Source organism: Hemiscyllium ocellatum, chromosome 7 (assembly GCF_020745735.1).
Source record: "Hemiscyllium ocellatum isolate sHemOce1 chromosome 7, sHemOce1.pat.X.cur, whole genome shotgun sequence".
Lineage (NCBI taxonomy): Eukaryota > Metazoa > Chordata > Chondrichthyes > Orectolobiformes > Hemiscylliidae > Hemiscyllium > Hemiscyllium ocellatum.
Window position 1 is genome coordinate 71,453,672 of NC_083407.1, and position 21,335 is coordinate 71,475,006.

General features: G+C 38.3%; 1 protein-coding gene across 2 annotated transcripts in view; it reads right to left on the bottom strand.

Annotated features, from left to right (window-relative positions):
* znf385b (zinc finger protein 385B) overlaps window positions 1–21,335 on the bottom strand; it is a 323,704-nt gene that overhangs the window by 240,731 nt on the left and 61,638 nt on the right. Inside the window, exon 1 of one of the 2 annotated variants that reach the window (XM_060827967.1) lies at window positions 3,793–3,943. The exons of the other annotated variant lie outside the window; for it this stretch is intronic. Coding sequence (XP_060683950.1) covers window positions 3,793–3,802 — 10 coding nt within the window. The 5' untranslated portion in view covers window positions 3,803–3,943. Of the gene's footprint in view, window positions 1–3,792; window positions 3,944–21,335 lie in introns of those variants that run through there. 2 annotated transcript variants of the gene reach the window in all.

Sequence of the window (21,335 nt, forward strand, 5' to 3'; positions counted from 1 at the left end):
CAGTATTGTGATTATAGATTTTAGCAAAAGGTTTCCTGCATGAAATATCACTAAAACAAGCTAATGCAGAAAACGGAACACGTTAGTCAACTAATAAATCAAATTACACCATGCTTCACATACCTGTCAATTACAAGTTTAAGAATCAAAACATAAAGACAAGAGGCATGGGTTGCTTCTTGAGTTGGGTTTACAAAACAATAGAGGATACAAATATGTGGAAGTCATCTATAAAAATAAAACTAAAATTGGGGGGTTAATGAGGTGCACACCTCATTGTGGCCTCATAAAACATTAAACTTTTGGCATTGCAGAATTGAACGCAAAGTGATGCCAGCCATCTGGCTCTCTTGATAAATGCTAAGATGCACATATATATTAAAAATCACTTTCATTATTTGAAAACTGGACTTTCTTGTGCATAAATTTCAAATTCATGAAAATAATTCACATTACATTCAACATTCATATTTCATGAATTATCAAAGCTTTGGCAGCACAATGCTCCATGAAATTCCAATCCAAAACTAGAAACACAGGAACATAGAGAGCAGGAGTTTGCCATAGGTCCCTTCAAGCCTGCTCTGCCATTCAATATGATCATGGCTGATCACTCAGTATCTTGCTCCCACTTTCTCATAATGCCCATTGGTCTCATCAGGGCTATGAACTATGTATGGAGAAAGTGAGGATGCAGATGCTGGAGATCAGAGGTGAAAATGTGTTGCTGGAAAAGCGCAGCAGGTCAGGCAGCATCCAAGGAGCAGGAGAATCGACTTTTCGGTCCTGAAGAAGGGCTCATGCCTGAAACATCGATTCTCCTGCTCCTTGGATGCTGCCTGACCTGCTGCGCTTTTCCAGCAACACATTTTCAGTTATGAATTATGTATACCTCCTTCCCAGAAATATTCAACAATTTACTCTCAAACATTGTCTGTGATATAGAATTCCACAGGCTCAACATGGCCTGGGCGGAGATGTTTCTTCTCCTCTCACCCTAAGTGGCCTATTCTGATTTTTTAAATCTGTGACTCCTGGTTCTGGACTTCTTGATAGTTGGGAACCCCACTCCCATTCTTCTAAACTCCATGATATACGTCTGATTCCATCTCTCTACAAATGACATGCCTGCTACCCTAGGAATCACGACAGTAAATTGCCCTTGCATTTATTCCATGGCCACAACATCATTCTTCAGACAAGACAACAAAAACTGCGCAATTGCAGCAAGTCTTCCCTGCTCCTGTACTCAAATCTTCTCGCTATGAAGGCTAACATACTGTTTGCCTCATTCACCATTACTTCCAGCAAGGGCATACAGATGTCATTGCATGTCCCCTTTTCTCAATCTATCACCATTCAGATAACGAGCTGCCTTCGGATTTTGGTTACCAAAATGGATAACCTCCCATTAATCCACATTATACAACAGCTGCCAAGCATTTGCCCACTGCTACAGGTTGGCCATCTTTTCTATTTTGTGTTTGTGCCAGACAGAACCTTCCAAATGATTGTTAGTGTTCTCCTTTACAAAAATACAGAGGAATTGACAGCTATCATCCCAGACCATTAACCTTTTGAATGTATTTATCTGCAAGACTGGGAAAGGTCATTCCTGAATTTCGGAAAGTATTTGGAATAGCAGATACTAATTAAAAGGGGTTTCCGTAGCTTCCAAATAAAGACAGAAATTATCAGTCAGTAAATAAGGATTGAGAACTTTTCATAATTATTCCAATGAAACATTTAAAATTAAGTACAGATCAAAATTGAGCTTGTATACAGTTCTAATTTTTTTTTGTTTTATAAAAGCATTTAGTTGCCCAATTGTTAAATCTGTGAAAGCAATAAGTAAATCATACTTAAATGCTAAGTATTCAATAAGATCCACGAGAATGACATAGCTTTCAACATAGGACTGTGAGAAAAACTCCATTCTTTTGGTTCTACTTGTGTTGTAACTAGTTCAACTGCAAACATCTAATTTACAGTCTGAAACACAGACTTCTTTTTGAGGAGAAAGAACATAAGCTAGTCACTTTGTAATTTGCTCTTTGAAATTTCTGTTTGAACTGAGGTCAATTTATGTACTAGTATCTGGGAGCAATCAACAACAGTTCATTTTGTTCAAGTGCAGTATGTAAAGCATGGTAAATTATTTCCAAAATGACTCTTAAGAGTATATCAAAGCCTTTATGAAGAGTTCCTTGGAGTTATTTTGTAAACCTGCACAAACATAATGGAACATACCTGATAGCATCTGGGTGGGGATTTGAAAGCTTGCCCTTAATCTTATCTAGTTGAGACCTTTGAAACAGCTGCAAAAGTTGCAGGCAAAGAGACAATTCTCATCTGTGCTAATCTTGCCCTAAGGCAAATGAGAAAAATGCCTAGCGTGTGCAACTAGTTAATAGCCAAGTGAAGTTCAGCAAGATCCAACAAGTACACCTGGTGAAATAAAACTATACATTAAAGTTGGGGCTGATCCAAAGACAGTGTCTAAATCAATGCAAAGAAAACTTTGTGTATTCCCATAAACCTGCTCATTTAGACAAAAAGATAAATACTACTGCATCCAGTACAAGCAGAAAACGCCTAGGGGCCAGAATGGTCATGCTTGACAGTAACAGGAAAATTTAGTGTCCATCAATCACGTTCTTGGTTGACTACAACTGGCATATCTTATTGATATTTTGTTAAATATTGCTTCATGGTGGGATATTATTGCAAAATTTTTATTTGCAATAATTTTTGTTTATGTAATGGTTTGACATAAACATACAGTTTCCTGATGAAGGGCTTATGCCCGAAACGTCGAATTTCCTGTTCCTTGGATGCTGCCTGACCTGCTGTGCTTTAACCAGCAACACATTTTCAGCTGACATATAGCATATTCAGCTTCACATCATTCAACACCCGATTAAGTGCACATTTACAAGAGGCCAAAAAATGAAAATTAAAAGCTGTTTTCTGCTGGCACAACTCCATTCACTTCTGCTAGCTTAGTAATTTTACCTCCAATCTATTGTAGTAATTCATTTCCCTGTTTTGCATTTTCCCCAGCTGCCAAATTGCATTGTCAGTTACTTTCCCCACAATGCACAAACTATTTAACACATTAACAAGTTTTAACATATTAAATGCAAGTAACCCTTTATTTTCTTGCCCATTCGTAAATTCATAACATACATGTTTTACAGAAAACAACTCATGTAAGTTTCAATTAAGTGAATATTCCTGTTTACTAAAGAATACATCATGTCAAACTAATATGAACAGATTAATTATATATTGACAACAAGTTAAAGTTCAAGCATTTTACAACAACACTATTCTGTAATTAACTATTCTATAATTACATTTGACAAATAAGAAGTTATTTCTTAAAATTAGAAGGCGCACACAGCCATAAAATTATGCTCCTAAACATTTTACAATATACTTTAGGTTTTCGATGTTTTTTATATCAGATATTTGAAAACGTACTTTCAAGTTATTTAGTGAAGGATTCTAATATTTCAATTACATTACCCAAGTGTCTTTAAAATCTTACATTCAAAGAACACATGGAAGTATCCCTATGAGTCTATGAACTTACATTATTACTTCACTACTTCATAACAAGATTTCCTATGGAAATTCTTAACTTTAGCTACACATCTACCTGAAGTAGAGCAAAGTCATACAGGGTTCTGCAATAAAAGACCAAACAATCTGTATACATAGTTCATGTACGACTGTTAAGTTTGCACTTGAGAAACAAAAATCTATTTTCCACATGGTTTTACTTACCCAACAGCATGTCTCACATTTAACAAGTTCAGCATAAGCGATGAAAAGTAGTCTCAAACAGCATTCAAGAAAAAAGTTGTGGGTTGACTCGATCAGTCTCGCAAAGTTTTCACAAAGCACTGAACGTGAGACTTCAGAAACATGCTTCTATTGAATTGTACCCTAAGGCAACCGAAATGCTCACCCTCTATTGGTTTTCCTTTAAAGAAACTAACTGAAACAATAGAGTGACTGTCAGCAGCTGCAGCCACCTCAAACTGCAAACCCATGAAGCCACGGAAAACTAGGTCAGTGCACTAAGATTCCAAACTTGAAGTATTAAGATCTGAATACATGGATGGCCTACTCTCATATTAATTTAAATTAATCATACTTTTCTTCTGCCACACACCTCTTGGCTAAGCTTTAGAGCCTGAAAGAATCTAGGCCCACCATAAATCAAGACTCAGACATTTTTGTACTCTTTGTTCCACTTTGCAGACAAGTTGAAGGGTGGAATATTAAACAGAATGCTAATGCATTTCATTTCACTGAGAGTGGAACTAAATTACTTGAAAGAAAATGGGGACAATAACTTTGTTTATAATTTTCACATTTTCATGACTGTAAAAATGCCAGGTTAAATGGATCCTTATTTCTTGATGCATTGTGATTTATAATTTATGTGGCATGAATTATTAAGCAGCAATTGTAAGGTTCCACAATACTTATAGACATTGGTTGAGCTGTTCTGTATGACGTTAATTGCTGTTAATTAGATATGTTATGCATTCAGAACAAGTTTCTTGAAACTTCACGCATGACAAATACGAAACAATCTATTCTGGGTTTTAAATAAATGCACATGGTGATATTGCTCACTTCAGCAAACTATTTTGTTTTAATCACATCCTTTGCAGCTGTCAAAATATATATCTGCTCTCAATTTCATATTTTCCGAATAATAACAAATGCAGTTCAATTCTGACCACAATAATTATGCTTTGAGAAGTGGAGAGAAAGGTTACATGAACCCAATTTACAGCCTTCAACCTATTGCTTGCTTTGAATCCAAAATACTAATAATCAATGAAGGTTCAAACTATTGTGTTTCTTGTCCGAACAAGAACAAAGTGGTATTTCAGTTACCAAGATACATGCAAGTTAAAAAATAATAAACATGAACTAATTTAAAAGACTTCCAAATTGAAAGAGAGCAACAAAATAGAATTTAGAAAAACAAATCTATGAAAGCCACATCAAAAAAAAGCTTAGGAATATGGGTTCAAAAGTGGCTGAAGAGATTAAACAAGCAAACATACAAAGTAGATTTTGAAAGTATTCTTACAATATTTCAATGAAATTCAATCATAATTTTGAGAATTAAAATACCAGTAAAATAGGAAGTAAATAATAAAAATACCAACTTAATATTTTCTTTAGGTATTTTAACAAAATATTAGTATGTATTCAACATCTAATGCACATCGTCAAATTCCTCAGATTTTCAGATCCACGTGGAAAAGGTACTTCATGGATTGATTTAACTTAGAGTTAGCCAATTCCCATGAGCCTCAAGTTACATAACATGATGATGTTGAAGAGAAAACATGGTGCACTGCACATCATGATGAAGAAACCAAAATGTACTAATGGAATTTCGCAGGACTGCACCAAAAAAAATTGAGATGCAAAATAGCAAGTAAGTACAGTAATTAGCCAGAGTTCACAAAGGACCATAGGCATCTTTCTGCATTTGAGATATAATTGGTTGTATATAGGTCAAAGCAATTACAGGCCTATCAATCAAACAGCAATATCAGGCAAAATTATTCTAATTTTATTTGGTAAGTTGACACAGGACTGACACAGCAATAACTGAATCAGCATAAATTTTAATAGTGAAGATTTGGTTTGACAAACCACTTTAACTTCTCTGAATTTTCAGATAAAGTAGATAGCAGAACTCCTCACACAACAGCTATCACACTTTCAGCTTGGAAGACTTGTAAAGAAATAAAAAGTCAAAGGAATCAGAGAATTTAAAACGAAAGATAAATTATGTAACCTCACAGGACAGAAACATGCTGAAAGGCACCACAGGGTCAAAAGTATGGATGCTTGGTATTTCAAGTCTTCATGAATAACCCGGATATCAGTAATTTACAGCTAGCTATTCAGAAACATCATGTATAAAACAGTCAAAAGCATGACCATAAGACATAGAAACAGAATTTGGCTCATAATGTCAGCTCCGCTATTTTGATCATGGCTGATTTATTTTTACACATCTTAGCTTTATTTTTAAATATTAATCTTATTGATGTTAAAGAGATGTTCCCCAAGACCTACTGACCTGCTAAACTTGCCGAGATAGAAATGTTAACAAGTCAGGAAAATGTTAGGCATTGTAATATTTAATTATTTGCTTGTGCAATGGGCTTTAGTCAAGTTCTAACTTAAGCTGCATTCAAATGTAATTTTAATCACTTACAATGGAAGGATGTGACAAAAATTAAGGAGATTTCTTAATATAGTGGGCAGATATTTCTGTAGTCTCCTTCACCAAGTCTTTGTCTTACGTTTGTTCATGTCATGAAGGCATTGCTGGCTACACACTATTTATTGCCAAATCCTGCTTGCCTGGGATTTTGTGACGAGGGTCTTGCATCTCAAATTGCTGCAGTTCCGGGGTGTTGGAACATCATCGGTGCTGTATGGAAGGGAGTACCTGCATCTTAACCCAATGACAGTAAATGAACAGCAATTACCATAGTTCCAAGTCAGGATGATGTCCCTTACATAAAACAAATAACTGCAGATACTGGAGATCTGAAGCATAAACAGAAATTGCTGGAGAAACTCAACAAGTCTCACGGCATTTGCGGGAAGAAGGCCAAATTAACACATTGAACTTGATTCTGATGAATTCTGCTTCCTTCTACAGATGCTGCCAGACCTGCTAAGTTTCTGCTGCAATTTCTGTCTTTGATCTCCCCTTACAAATGCTCCGATTGTCCTTCTTGATGGTAGAAGTCATGACTTTGGAGGATGCTTCCATCAAGTCTTGATCAGCTCCTGGAGAGCATCTTGTCGATGGTATGCCCTGTATGTGGCTGGTAAAGGGAGTGAATGCTAAAGTTCATGGATGTGGTGCCAATCAAGTGGGCTGCTTTGTCCCACAATATTCTTCAGTGCTGTTTGAACTGCACCCATTAATTCTATCATGCACCTGAATTGTGCCTTATCGATGGTGGACAGACTTTGGGGGAGTCAAGATGTGAGTTATCTGCTGCAGACCTCTAAGCCTCTGACTTATGGCCACAGCACTTATACAGCTAGTGCAGCTGAGTTCCTACTTACTATAACATCAGAGTGTTGATTGTAGGGCATTCAGCAATGGTAATACCATTTAATATCAAGGGTAAATAGTTAGATTTTCTTGTGTTGGAGATGGTGTGATGGACCAGATCAGACCCTCCAAAGAATACTATGGAATTTGCCTAGACTCTAACTTTCATTTTTTGAAAAGGCAACTGTAAGACTCTGTGCTCTAGATATGATTTGATTGGAGTGTGTGGTGCTGGAAAAGCACAGCAGGTCAGGCAGCACTGGAGGACCAAGAAAAACAATGTTTCAGGCAAAAACCCTTCATCAGGATTCCTGAAGAAGGGGCTTTTGTCCAAAACATCGATTTTGCTGCTCCTCGGTTGCTGCCTGACCTGTTGTCCTTTTCCAGCACCACACTCTCGACTTTAAACTCCAGCATCTACAGTCCTCACTTTCACCTATCTGATTTGATTGTTCTACCACTAAGCATTCATCAAAATGCATTATTCTTATAGTAATTAAAATACAATAAAAAGAAGAATTGTCATTACTGAAATACAATACTTAATAATATATTACCTAACCACTAATCTTCACCTGTCCCAAAACAGGCAGCTTCCCACAAAGGCAATTCAGCAACACAGTTATTTTTCTCATGTGTTGTCTCTTTCCAGTCCAGTAGAAAGAAAACCAAAAGAAACAATCTGCCCTTATTGTTTTTATAAGAGGAAGCCTCTCTATCGGAGATTTCATTGTGACAGCAGTGAACTCAAGCTTTGAGTTCCAGCAGCCAACAAAAACTGCCAACTAACTGAAAGCAAAACTAAAGTCCTTTTGGGTTTGTGTGGGCCTGACCCCACCTTCCCCTGATTAGTTTATCTTTTTTTAAAAATCCAGGGAGAACTTAAAGCTGTTTATCAACTGTTTGCCTGAAGCAGACATTTCAGCACCATTGTAACAAACCACTCCTGCCTCCCAACCCCTGGATGAGAAACAGCATCGAACACAGTTCTTAAAGGCACAGAGTCTTACAGTTGCCTTTTCAAAAAATGAAAGTTAGAGTCGAGGCAAATTCCATAGTACTCTTTGGAGGGTCTGATCTGGCCATCACAATGGCCACAGCTCAGCACTTGCGTGGCTGCACTGATACAGACATAAACCAGCTCAAGCTTGGATGCTGCTCAAGTCTTGCTGCACATTCTTCAGTATGACAGGAGCTGCAAGTGCTGCTTGACAGCACTGCTAATACCCCTTTCCTTGTATGTTTATTAGACAACGGAGGATGGAAAGATGTTCACATGCAGAATGATCACCAGGATTTACTTCTTGGTTTAAATGGCTGTCTTCCCTACTATACATTCAACAGCCTGACAGCGTAATAATATATGAAACTTCAATTACTCAGGAAACTGAACCCTCGAAGTAAACTGGGTTCCACTGTAATCCATTCTAATACTGTATCTTCTCCATTTCTAGGCCTAAATAGAAACAGCTGTAGACCAAGAGACAGATGGTGGGGCAGGTGCCTTTCTGTGTATTATATAGCTAACATGGCATATTATATAGCAGACATTACTGTAAGAAATTCTAGCTGGTGTTCTGCCAAGTAAACAGATATCATCAGGTAAAGTAGAAGACAACAGTGATATTTGTTCAAAATTCCAGACTTGTTTTTCTAGCTGAAATGTTACAATGGTGATGAAAGTGGTGCTGAAGAAAAATAACTTATTGGTTGATGTATGTAGTACTAATTCTCCACAGGAGCAATTCATGCAGAGGGATATTCACAACTCCCTAAAGCTGCACGACATGCTCACACTGAAGATGAGCAGCAATAGGTTACTGCTCCATTATTCTATGTTTGATTATATTTGCCTGATTATTACAGATGCCAACTGTGCTTCCTGTTTCTGGGTGAAGACTCATAGAATCATTGAACCCCTACAGTGTGGAAGCAGGCCATTTGGCCCTTCAAATCCGCACCAACCCTCTGAAGAGCATCCCACCCAGACCCACACACCCTACCCTGTACCTTTTTCTATAAGTAATCCACCCAGCCTGCACATCCCTGGACACTATGGGTAATTTAGCATGGCCAATCCACCTAATCTGCATATCTTTGGACTATGGGAGGAAACCAGAGCACCCAGAGGAAACACACACAGACACAGTGAAAACATGCAACCTCCACACATAGACAGTCATCGGAGGATGGAATTGAACCCGGATCCCTGATACTGTGGGGCAGCTTCAGTGCTGACTCAGAATGGTAAACACATGTGGAAAGAACTGGGCACCAGAGTGTAACGTGGAGTAAACGTTTTAAAGAATGAAAGTAAAACCTGTAACTGATATACAAATTAGTTATCTCTGCACAGTTCTGAAATAAAATATACAACATAGAAGTTCATAAACTCATCATCTCAAGCTACTAGAGCGGGAGGGATTATTTTTATGTCCAGACTGGGGTTAGGTGGTTATATTCTTCAAAATGAGGAACACAATGCCAAACTGCTGCAAACACATCTAATCCCATTTTCAACAGGACAACCTGGGGGTCAGTTGAATGTAAGCTCTCTAAATCAAATAGAAAATTATAAAATTTAAACAAGGCTGCACACCTCAAATTTTAGCAGCCAAATGCATTGAGTGATTTTCTTGCACAAATGGTAGATCAGGGGAATGAGCTGTGAGGTTATGTGGGCGGGGGAGGGGGGAGGTGGTTATGTGGGTGGGGGAGGGGGGGGGGGGGGGGGAGGTGGTGTGAAGTGGAGAGGCATCACTCTCATCTGACCTTCTCTCTGTTACTGGACAACCACAAGCCTTCAGCATCAGACTTCAATGTTCAGCTTCGCATCTTCAGACCCTGCTATAGCCACTCTGCCTGGCCCGCTGCCAGATAAAAATCTTTAAACAAAATGACACCCTACCATTACATTTTAATAAACTTTGACATTTTGCATGTTTTGGGTTTACTGATCATTTGAGGTATCCCCACCTCTCCATAAATTGTAGGGCCAGACACATTTTACTCAGATTCTCTGACACAGCACAGAAATTTCCTCTCAGTGTGACATTTAAACCCCGAGCAATAGATGGACAGATTGGAGATGGTCTGCAGTCAGCTTATAGCAGATCTCAAAACTCATTTCAGGCTTTTGGGATGAAGAACAGGTAGGAACAACAAAATCATTGAATTGTACTGGATGGATCTTCTGCCTTAGCCATTTAACATGAGTTCCCATTCTCCTTTTTCACACTCTGGCAAGAGAGAGAAATGAGGGCAATTCTCATATGAAATTCCAGGGTTCCATACAATGGGAGTGCTTCCAAAACTGGATGAAATGAACATCTCAAAGTGCATGTGGAAGAATGGAAACAATGTAAAATTAAACTGAATTGATGGCAAAAGGATTTTATGAGATCTGTATTGCTGCAGTGTAACTTTGAGTTCACCTCTACATTTATTGCCCTATTACAACAACAAAAGACACTGCAATAATTATAGATAACACAAATGAAATTAGAATGACAGAAGATCTAACTCGGGATTATATTGCCATTTCATTATCATACTTACTGTGGAATACAGATCCTTTATGAGGTCCCATATGAATCGCTTCTAATCTTCCCTAATTCCAGCGCACAACTAAACTGTTCTCTCCTTTCAGATGAGGAATACATGGCAGCTGAAAGCAGCTGCAAAGACCATCAAAACGCAGGAAGCAAAATTGAATTCAGAGAAACAAGAAGTCAGCTATGAATAAAATCACATCCATATATTTCTATCAAATCAAAATTTTGATTTTTTTTTAATTGAAGCACACTGACAATTCAGCAGATTTTAAAAATATATTGTTTACATGAACATTGATCGAATTGCTGCAGGGATTTGGGGGGGGGTGGGAGGGGAAGAAACTTGCTGCACTGAACATGTAGTGAGGAAAGTGTAAATGAGTAAATGTAATCAACTCTGGATTATTTGAATGATCTTCAAATTTGAGTTAATTCAGTTTCCTCTATCAGCTGCTTCAACCCTGTCTTTCAAATATACCATTAGCACTTAACAGTTAATCTGTTTGAAGAATAGACAAGTGAAAGCAAGCAAAGAGGCACAAGGCTGTCTGGAGATATTCTAATGAATTTGCTAAAAAACAATAGCCCTCGATCATCTGGGCAAGCAAGACAAAATTAAGTTGAGGTAACTAAGTTGAAAAGCCATTGTACCTAAAAACAAAATAGCCTGCAACCAACAAAAAGACTGTAAAATGTTAGCAAAAAAGTCAAAGTATATTACAGAATCACAGGAGTATTAAGGCACAGAATGATGTCATTCAGCCCAGCTTGTCTGCAACAACTCATTGGTGAGCATCATGACCTATGCCAATCCCCTGCTTTGTTTCTCTCCAAAGGCAATGGGGACAATCATCCAATGCCTTCTCGAATATAAAAACTTCCTACTGAACATAGAAGGTAGGCCCTGCAAAATTATTAACAGCAGTAGGAGTAATTTTCAGCAGCTTGAAAAGTTGTTGTGAAGTTTGGTTTCTTACTTAAAATACTGTACGATTAAACATGCAGGACAAATCAACTTTAGTTCACTTGGTTTGTACTTACAGAAACTAATCAATGAAACTTCTCGCTGAAAATGCCACATTATGGGTTCTTTGAACAAGGATTCTTGAACTATCCAGATTACAGTCTTCACCACTTCTCAGCAAAATTCTGAGGCCTGTTCTAAAATTACATGGTACCAGAATAACTCCTGCTGGAGACAGCACAACAGTTTATGTAGCCAACTTATGCTTAGCTCTTTAATTTGATTTTTCCTTCTATTCAAATCACAACCAAATGGTACTGGAGAAATATTTTGAAAACACTTATGGCTTTATTTGCAATACACTAAACATTTCTGGAAGAACTAACTTCTTTTTGAACATACTTCCAAAGTTGGTCAACAAACCACATTTCCAATCAACAGCTGCTAATCTGCTTTCTTTTCCACAAGTCAAATCATCCAAATCTCAGCAAGCCTCTTAATTTAAACTTTGAAGGTGGCTTCTTCCTCCTATCAATTATCTTAAATTGAAAAGTTTTAAATTTGGCTTTGCATAAATATTGTGCTTGAAATAAAGCATTCCCTTTTAGCATACAACTGACCTCACAGATTCCCATTTAGAAAAACAAAGAACCGCAACATGAATTGGTTTTACTTCAAAAAGATAATTTATTTTTAAAGTACATAAAATAATCTAAAATTTTAACTATTATGTAAAGTACAATGCAGATAATTCTTCTAATTCAGTACATGGGTCTCACTACACTTGCCCCCAAAAGGGTATATTTACAAATATATAATTATACTTCTTGTCAGACATTCTTTGGTGCATTGAAACCAAGGAATTTTACATGGTTCCCTGCTCCTTAGGGTACTATGGCATGAGGGCCTTTGTTCCCCATTAAGCCTGTGTGATGGTTGCTCCAAGTTACAGAGCATCCCTCACCATGTTATACTGGACCTTGGAGTCCATCAGTTGCATTAGAAAACCAGAACGTTTCCGACAGATTAAAGTGTTCTGTCACTGGTTTTATGATTCCTTAGCAGCTGAGGTTCAGCTTTGCATGTGTCTCTGGGTACAGCTTGAAGAACTACAACGTCTGCTCAGGATGACCCTCAACAAAAACAACATCTCTTTCCAGAGCTGATTTGCAAAGGTACATTGCAGAAGGCTGAGGGGATTAGTCAGTTCCTCAGTAGCACTGATGGCAATTTATGGAGCGGTGAGACTGCAAGGAAATAGGAAGGATCTGATTGGTTTGGCCTTTCTCTCTGCCAGCCAAGTTAGCCTTGGGTGCCTGTTTGAAAGTTATGGCATTCTGTCAAATGAAGGAGATAGTCTACTCATGAAGCCAGCTAACAGGATTGGCCATTGCCTTTTCCCATGGCACCTCAGGCATATTCAGCAAAGAATATTGGCAAGTGAGACTAGTTTACTTTGGGAACAAGATTGACATGGACGAGTTGAACTGAAGGGTTTTTTCCCCACACTGTATGACTCAATGATTCTATAACTCATGGTCAAAGATGATCTTCTGTGATTATGTTTCCAGAAGAAACAGGTAGGACAATATTCTTCAGAGAAGTGACCAGATCCATCCTTTGCAACACTGCGGTCATGTAGAAGACTTGCACACAGTGACAACTAGCTCTTACATACAGAGGATATATGAACAGTTTGATGCAGTTGCAAGCAGAGGTGATATTTTTTGCTTTACATCAAAAGATTTCTATATTGTACTTCTACCATTATGGTCCAGTTTTGATCCTCATATAAATGACTGATGACAACAGCACAGAAGTGGAGCATGGATGAGACCACTCACACTTAAGAGTGCACCTCCCCCTCAATGACCACCGAACATGGTCAGTTTCTGTTTCACCTTAGCTAAATGCTCCATCAAGGCTCATGGCTTGACCCTCCAAACCACATTCAGAAACCTTGACTTGATAGTGAAAGGGAGAAAGGATTGGTCAGTCCAGTCCTAAAGAATATAGCCTCACTCCTGCTGCAATTTTCTTCCGCTCTGGAAATCTGTTAAATAGATGCTCCTCAGTTTTTGAACTTCAGGCAACTGTGTCTCCAATATGGAGAGAGTATTTCACCAGAGTGTTTTTAATACTTGGAATCATCACCTCTCTAATAAATGGGTCCTTCCTTGTAGGTTCAGCAGAAGATTTAATGGAAAGCATAATAATGACATGAGATGACAGGCTTACTTGCCTCCAGATTTATTCAATTTCCATCTATTGACTGAATATGTGCCATTGATGTTCAAGTAAGTAGATGGACCCAATTGCAGATTTCCTTCCAAACCCCATTTTGGAGAGCACACAGCTGTGTAGGTGCATGATATTCTGTCATGGATTTCTCCTGGTCCAGTCTGATTCAGGGCATCCACCCACTGTCTCTCAAATGCAGGAGGCTATCAAAAATCTTCAGGTTGGGTAAAGACAGATCCCCACGCTTATTCTGTTGGAAATGGATAAGCTAGTTCATTTGCCAATCTGCCACAGAATGTATCTTCACCCAATTGCTGTTTATTCTCTCCTCTATTTAACGGAATTAAAAGCCAACTTTTATTTTAGTGGAATATAATGATTTAATGTGCTCAGGCCATCTCAAATATCTCACAACCAATCCTAAACTTTTGAAATGAATTCAAAAAGAGAAACCACTTTGTACACAGCAAAACTTCAGAATTAGCAAGAAAGAATGATATAACCTATTCAAGTGTGATTGCCAGAATCCTGAGAAAACTCAGATATACTTCTTCAAATAGTTCTGTGGAATATTTTACAATCACCTGAAAGAGTTAACAAGATCATTAATATTAATATCATGCCCAAAGAAGCAACCTCTACTAAATGAAACATGAACAATTTCAACCTAGAATATGAGCTCACGTCTCTGGAATGGGTCATGAATCATAATCTGCTCGCTCAAAGACTAAAATGCCTTTGTTTAAAATTCTGCAAACTATTAGCAGTATTTATGGATGTGGTCTTAAAATACTCCAAGATTCTGATGACATAGTTCTCTGATAGACCAGCAATATGAAAATGGGCAAAGATTATGTTTTGGTCAACATATTGTTATGATCCCAGCTGAAGTTATTATTGGACATATCAGATCCAAGCTGAAATCTAGCTTGCTAAATCATAATTTGTTTTTATTTTTGGTTTTAATGAAATGGCCTTTCCCTGAAACATAAACACGCGATGCTGCAGATTCAGTTTTAACAACAATTTTATAGGCGCGCCTATAAAAATGAGCAAGGGTATTTGCCATCATGCCAAATTTCCTCAGCTGCCTGAGGAAAAGGAGAGATTGTTGGGCCTATGTAACCAGTGTGTTCACAAGAAGAGTACAAGAAAGCTTGTTGTGGATGTCCACTCCCAGGAGCTTGGCACTTCCCACTCATTCCACTTCAGTGCTGTTATTGTGTAGGGGGGGCCTGAGTAACATCCTGCCGAAAGTCAATAACGAGTTCCTTGGTTTTGCCGGCATTGAGAGCTAGGGTGTTCTCAGAGCATCATTTTTCCGGATCTTCCACCTCCTGTCTGTAGTCTGTTTGGTCACCATCTGAGATTTGACCGACTATGGTGGTGTCATCAGCGAACCTGTAAAATTGCATTTGTCTGGTATTTGGTGACGCAGTCATGGGAAGCCTAATATACTGCACTCTTTGTTTTATTCACTTAAAAATATCTTAAAATAAATAAAATTCTATCACTCTCCAGGGAGTGTATCTCTAATCCAGAGTTTTAAAATAAATCATGATGATTTCTGAAATAATTACAAGTTAATAATTAAATCCTTTCAGACATACAGAAAATCCATATGCCACTTGTACAAAAAACCAAAATAATTAACATTTAAAAAGATACATTGCACACCCTACATCAAAATATCATTTATAAAGTGAAAAAAAATCAATTTGTTACCTATCCCAGAATATTCTAGACCTGCCAGAAACTTAAATTAACTATCTAACTGACTCGAATCATCAGACGGGTCCTTCTGATAAAGGGTCAACGGACTCAAAATGTGAGATCTGTTTTTCTCTCCACAAATGCTGCGAGACCTGCTGAGTTTTTTCTAACACTTTGTGCTTTTGTTTCGTGGTCAGCAACTGATGGGTGGAATTTCTAACCAATTTTTTTTAGACATTCACTTAAAATAAGATTCGAAAATACCTTTTACATGAGTTGAATCATTTCAAAGTCTGATTTCAGAATGGCTTTGTTCCTTTTGTAAAAAAAATAATAATTTATCTAGTTTAGCAAATATCAGATTGAAGTAGATCAAGTTCAGATACATACCATATTCCAATAACAAAGCCATCTTTTAGATATAGGACTGGATGACCATATTTCACCATGGTGCAATGGAGGCAAGAGGATTTAAATATAATGTCTGGAACTGATCCCAGAATACCCACTATAATTCCTATCATATGAGACTTTTCTTTTATATAGTTTTTTGCTGTATTATAAATTTGATGTGATTTCATTAGTGATTGATAACAGGGCTTACCCCTGGTGAAGTACGTTGTTGGCCTATTGATCAGCATCGTGAGAGTGTCAAAAAATTCAAATTAGAATTCATTTGTCATTAGGAAAATTGTTCACAATTTACGGCTTTATCGTTGATGGTTATGAAAGGATATGTATGTCATTGAAGTGATCAGTGAAATAAAGATTTGGTGAGGAATTGTTTTTGAAGGTAGAGCATTTAGAAAGATATAATATGATAAAAGTTAAACATCACACAACACCAGGTTATAGTCCAAGAGGTTTAATTGGAAGCACTAGCTCCGTCACCTGATGATGGAGCAGCACTCTGAAAGCTAGTGCTTCCAGTTAAACCTGTTGGACTTTCACCTGATGTTATGTGATGCTTAACTTTGTACATCCCAGTCCAGTACCAGCAGCTCTAAATCATAATATAATCAAGCAGAGTCACATGGGTTAATGAAAAGGAAACCATATCTGACACATTTAATGCAGCATGTTGATGAGATAATTAGCAGGATAGATAAAGGGGAAGCAGTAGATTTAATATTCTTGGATTTCCACAAGGCACTTGATAAGGTACCACATGTAAGGCTACTTTCTAAGAGTCCATGGCATTCAGGGTAATACATTAACTTAGAGAATAAAGGATTGGCCAGTAGAAGACAGAGAGCTGGGATAAAGGGGGCATTTTTAGGAGGGTATCCTGTAACTAGTGAGTGCCACAGGGATCAGTGCTGGGGCCACAATTATGTACAATATATATTCACAACCTGGATGACAGAATTAATATATTATTATTACCAAGGCCTTGGGTGACACAAGTCAAAAAATGTGGTGCTGGAAAAGCACAGCTGATCAGGCAGCATCCGAAGAGCAGGAGAGTTGACATTTCGAGCATAAGCTCTTCATTAGGGTAGACAAGATTAGGTAGGAAAGCAAGCAGTGAGGATGGCACAGTATCTACAAAGAGATGACAGGTTAAGATAATGGACAAAAAATTGGCAGATAATTATACTTTGGGACAAGAGGTTGTGTGCTAGGGCAGGAAGAATATGAGAGCTGAATGTCATTTAAATAGGGAAAGACTGCAGAAAGCTGCACCATAGAGGGATTAGGGAATCTTCATACATGAATCACAACAAACTAAAATTCAAGTTCAGCCAGCAATATGGAGAAGGCAAATGGACTGTTACCCTTTAGTTCAAAGGGAATGGAGGAAGAAGATAGGTAAGTCTACTTAAAACTAATCAAGATATAGTCATACCACAGCTGGAATACAGTGAGCCGTTTGGGTCTCCTAATCTATGGAAAGATTTATTGGCATTAGATGCAATCCAGAGAAGACTCACCAGATTGATCCCAGGTATGGAGGGATTTTCTTCTGCAAAGAAGTTGGATATGTTGGGTTTGAATTCTTTGGAGTTTAGAAGAATGAGAAATGACGTAATTGCAACATAAAAGATCCCTAGGGGGCTTGACAGGGTAGGCGTGGAGAGCTTGTTTCCCCTTGTGGGAGAGTCTTGGACCGGAGGGCATTATTTCAGACTCAGGGGTATACCACGTACGACACACGAGAGGAGACATTCTTCTTTCAGATGGTAGTCAATCCAAATAATTCTTTACCACAATGGACTATGAAAGCTGGGTTGTTAAGGTGTATTCGAGGATGATATAGATTGTAAATCATTCAGAGAAACTCGGGTTATGGGTATAAAGCCTGAAAGTAGTGTTGGGAAATGAATGGAGAGCAGATTCAACAGCCAATTGGCCTACTTCTGCTCCGACCTCTTATGTTCTAAATTCCAAGGATGCTGTGACACAAGGAAACATCGCTGCACCATATTAATATAACAATGCACTCTAATAAATATAATGGGAAGAAGAACATATGATGTAGGTTTGAGGTGGGAAGACAGTTGGAGCATAGCGTCACTCTTTTTTGAATGTTACATGTTGGTCCTGAGTCAGACTTCTACCTTTGCCAAGTTGGTGCACATGTTGTGACAGGGCCATATTGCAGTAGACAAAAGGGTTGCATAGGTGCAATCCCACAGCTAAGACCTGTCTGAAGGTCCCCCAGCACACTCAGGATAAACAGTGCTGGACCATCCTGATATGCTGTGCTCTGCACAATTCAAGCAGGCAACAAAACATAGTGATAGTTGCTGAGGAGCCAGGGGAATGAGAGCAATCACCCAGGTAGAAAGATCAGGACATCAAACTAGAGGATGCCTTGGACGACAGAGTTGCATTGAGCGCAACAATGCAGAAAGGACCTGATCAACACTCAGTACCAGTCAATGCTAGCTGGATGCAGAAAACCATCATGATCTGTCAAGGTCAACATGCCAGCAGTTGGCTTGCATTGTGGCTGTAGACTCAAACTTGTATTCATTTCCTTGGTATTTCCTTTCGCTGGCTCCCAACAGAAACTCCTGTTTGAACTGGTCCCAATGATTGCCTGTATGTGATGTTCCCTTACTGGGCAGTGACAAGATGTGGATGACCACTGGGCACTAGGGAAAAGAGTTTCATGCAGTCAGAGAAGATGTCTAGATTGGACATAGCTAAGGACAAATAAACTGTGACACCTTGTGCTTAAATGGCAGCGCAGAGGAGAGAATGGAGTGTAATGTGTGACTGAGTGCCAACCATGCCACTATGTTCCATGATGTGCTATTATGCTGCCAGTGACGGGTAACACCAATTTGCCAATGCTTGTCTGGTCTCACAGTTGTCTCTCAAATATAGCACAGGTGTAACGGATGCTGGTCTTTTGGTAGATATCCAGTGAATGGCAAGTTGTTCTGGGAAAAATCAGCTGTGAGGGACTCTGTAGGGGTGGTGTGGGTAGTTAATGAGCAGCATTTGGTTATGCTTCCTGATGAGAATCTCTCCTAAAAACTCAACACATATCACACTTAGTCAAAAAACAACTTTAAGATTCAGCCCATATTTCCAGTTTTTCTCAAGGCACTAGGGAAAGAGTTTCAAGTAAAAGGCAGCATTTGTCAGGGAGGCTTGGCCTAGTGGTATTATTGCTGAACTGTTAATCCAGAGACTCAGGGAATGTTCTGGGGATGGCGCTGGAAAAGCACAGCCAGTCAGCCAGCATCTGAGGAGCAGGAGAATTGACGTTTTGAGCATAAGCTCTTCACCAGGATTTCACAATCTTCAATTCTGATCTCCAGCATCTGCAGTTCTCATTCTCTCCAAATGTTCTGGGAACCCAGGTTCAAATGACAGATGGTAGAATCTGAATCCACTGTAAATCTGGAATTAAGAGTCTAATGATGACCAAGTGTCAATTGTCAGAAAAAAAACACCTGATTCACTAATTTAGGGAAGGAAGCTGCCATCCTTACCCAGTCTGGCCTACATGTGACTCTAGACCCACAGCAATGGGATTGATTCTTAACTGCCCTCAGGGCAAATAATGCTGGGAATAAGTGATGACTTAGTCAGCAATGCCCTCAACCCGTGAATGAACTTTTTTGAAAAAAATTATGCTGTTCTATCAGAAGGTGAAGTGGATTAAATTGCTCTGTAGTATCCAGGGATATGCAGGCTAATGGATCCTTTTTTCTAACACATTGATAGGTTTAATATAACTGACTTTATCTCCTGGACCAAAATGTCTCACAGGTGTTTGATACCTTCTGGATTTGGTTGAGTTTAAATGGATCCAAATTTAAGTCCTTTTTCAGGTTTTATCACAACACCTTTGGTCTAGGATCTTTACTAACTCCATCTAAAGTAATTTAGTTTCAAGATGTTCTCCATTTCTCTGGAGCATCACTCAATACTTGTATCTCCATGCAAGATCTTCACAGAACTGTCCAAACCAAAAGTAAAGTTTAAACAAAAATTTCTCCATCTCAGCTGAAGGTATTTCCCCTTACCTTAAAACAAAATCCTAAATTAGAAATCTCTAACAGAAATTATAATACACAATTGACTACATTGCTAAGTTGTAAAATCCTAAAGAAAATAAAAACAATTAGGCTGCCAAATTAGCCCTCACAATTGCTTTAAAAGAAAATAACCATGGCTTCAGAAATACATAAAAAATAATTATCAACTTTAGATACACAGAAAACCTATAGGTCATTAATTTAAAATTCAAAACCTAAACTTAAATGATAATAAAATATACATGAATCATGGTCACTACTCCCAAAATGATCACCCATTGCTACTTTATCCACTTGCTCAGTTTCATGCCCTAAGATCAAACTTTGAATTGCTAAAGAATTTAATGTTCTCTTTGCCCTTCATGATGTTTGTGGATATTAGTGGAGTTGACTGTTATCACCCTATTTTTGCACTGAGACATTTGTCTATATAATTGTTTTTATAATTCCCTCCCACTATTTGAGGGTTGATAGTGTACTCTCAGTGCAGCTGTCCATTTTTTTATTTGAGTTCAATTCACATATATTTAGTACATCACTACTAACAGCTCTCGTTGGTCATCTAACCAACAACGTGACAGACCCACCATTTTTATCTCCCTCTCTATCCTACTTGTAAACTCTATATTCATAGATATTCAGCTTCCAATTTTGTCTCCTTAAGCCAAGTTTCAGGTATAGCAATTCTATTACGTTATTCTGTGTCTATCTGTGCTCTCAGTTCACATTTCTAATTTGCAATGTCCTAGCATTCACATATATACCTTGAAGATCACAAAATTCCTGCACCGTACTTTTTTTTGTTCCTTCGGACCAAGTTAAAAATCACACAACATCGGGTTATAGTCCAACACGCTTATTTGGAAGCGCTAGCTTTCGGAGCGCTGCTTCTTCATCAGGTGGTTGTCAAAAGAGTACAGTGCAGGAATTTTGTGATTTTTAACGTATATCTGTGAATGCTAGGACATTGCAAGGAGTTGCGGTCCAAAAGCTAATGCTTCCAAATAAACGTGTTGGACTATAACTTGGTGTTGTGTGATTTTTAACTTTGTCCAAACCAGCCCAACAACAGCACCTCCAAGTCATTTGTTCCTGTGCATATTCTGATTTTTCAGAGTCACTCAGTAATTTTCTACCTCCTCTTCTTGCTCTGAATTTGTCCTTCATTCCACAACACCCTGTCAATCTGTTTTAAAATCTTCGCAATAGTATCAGCAAATCTCCCTGCTAGGATGGCTAAT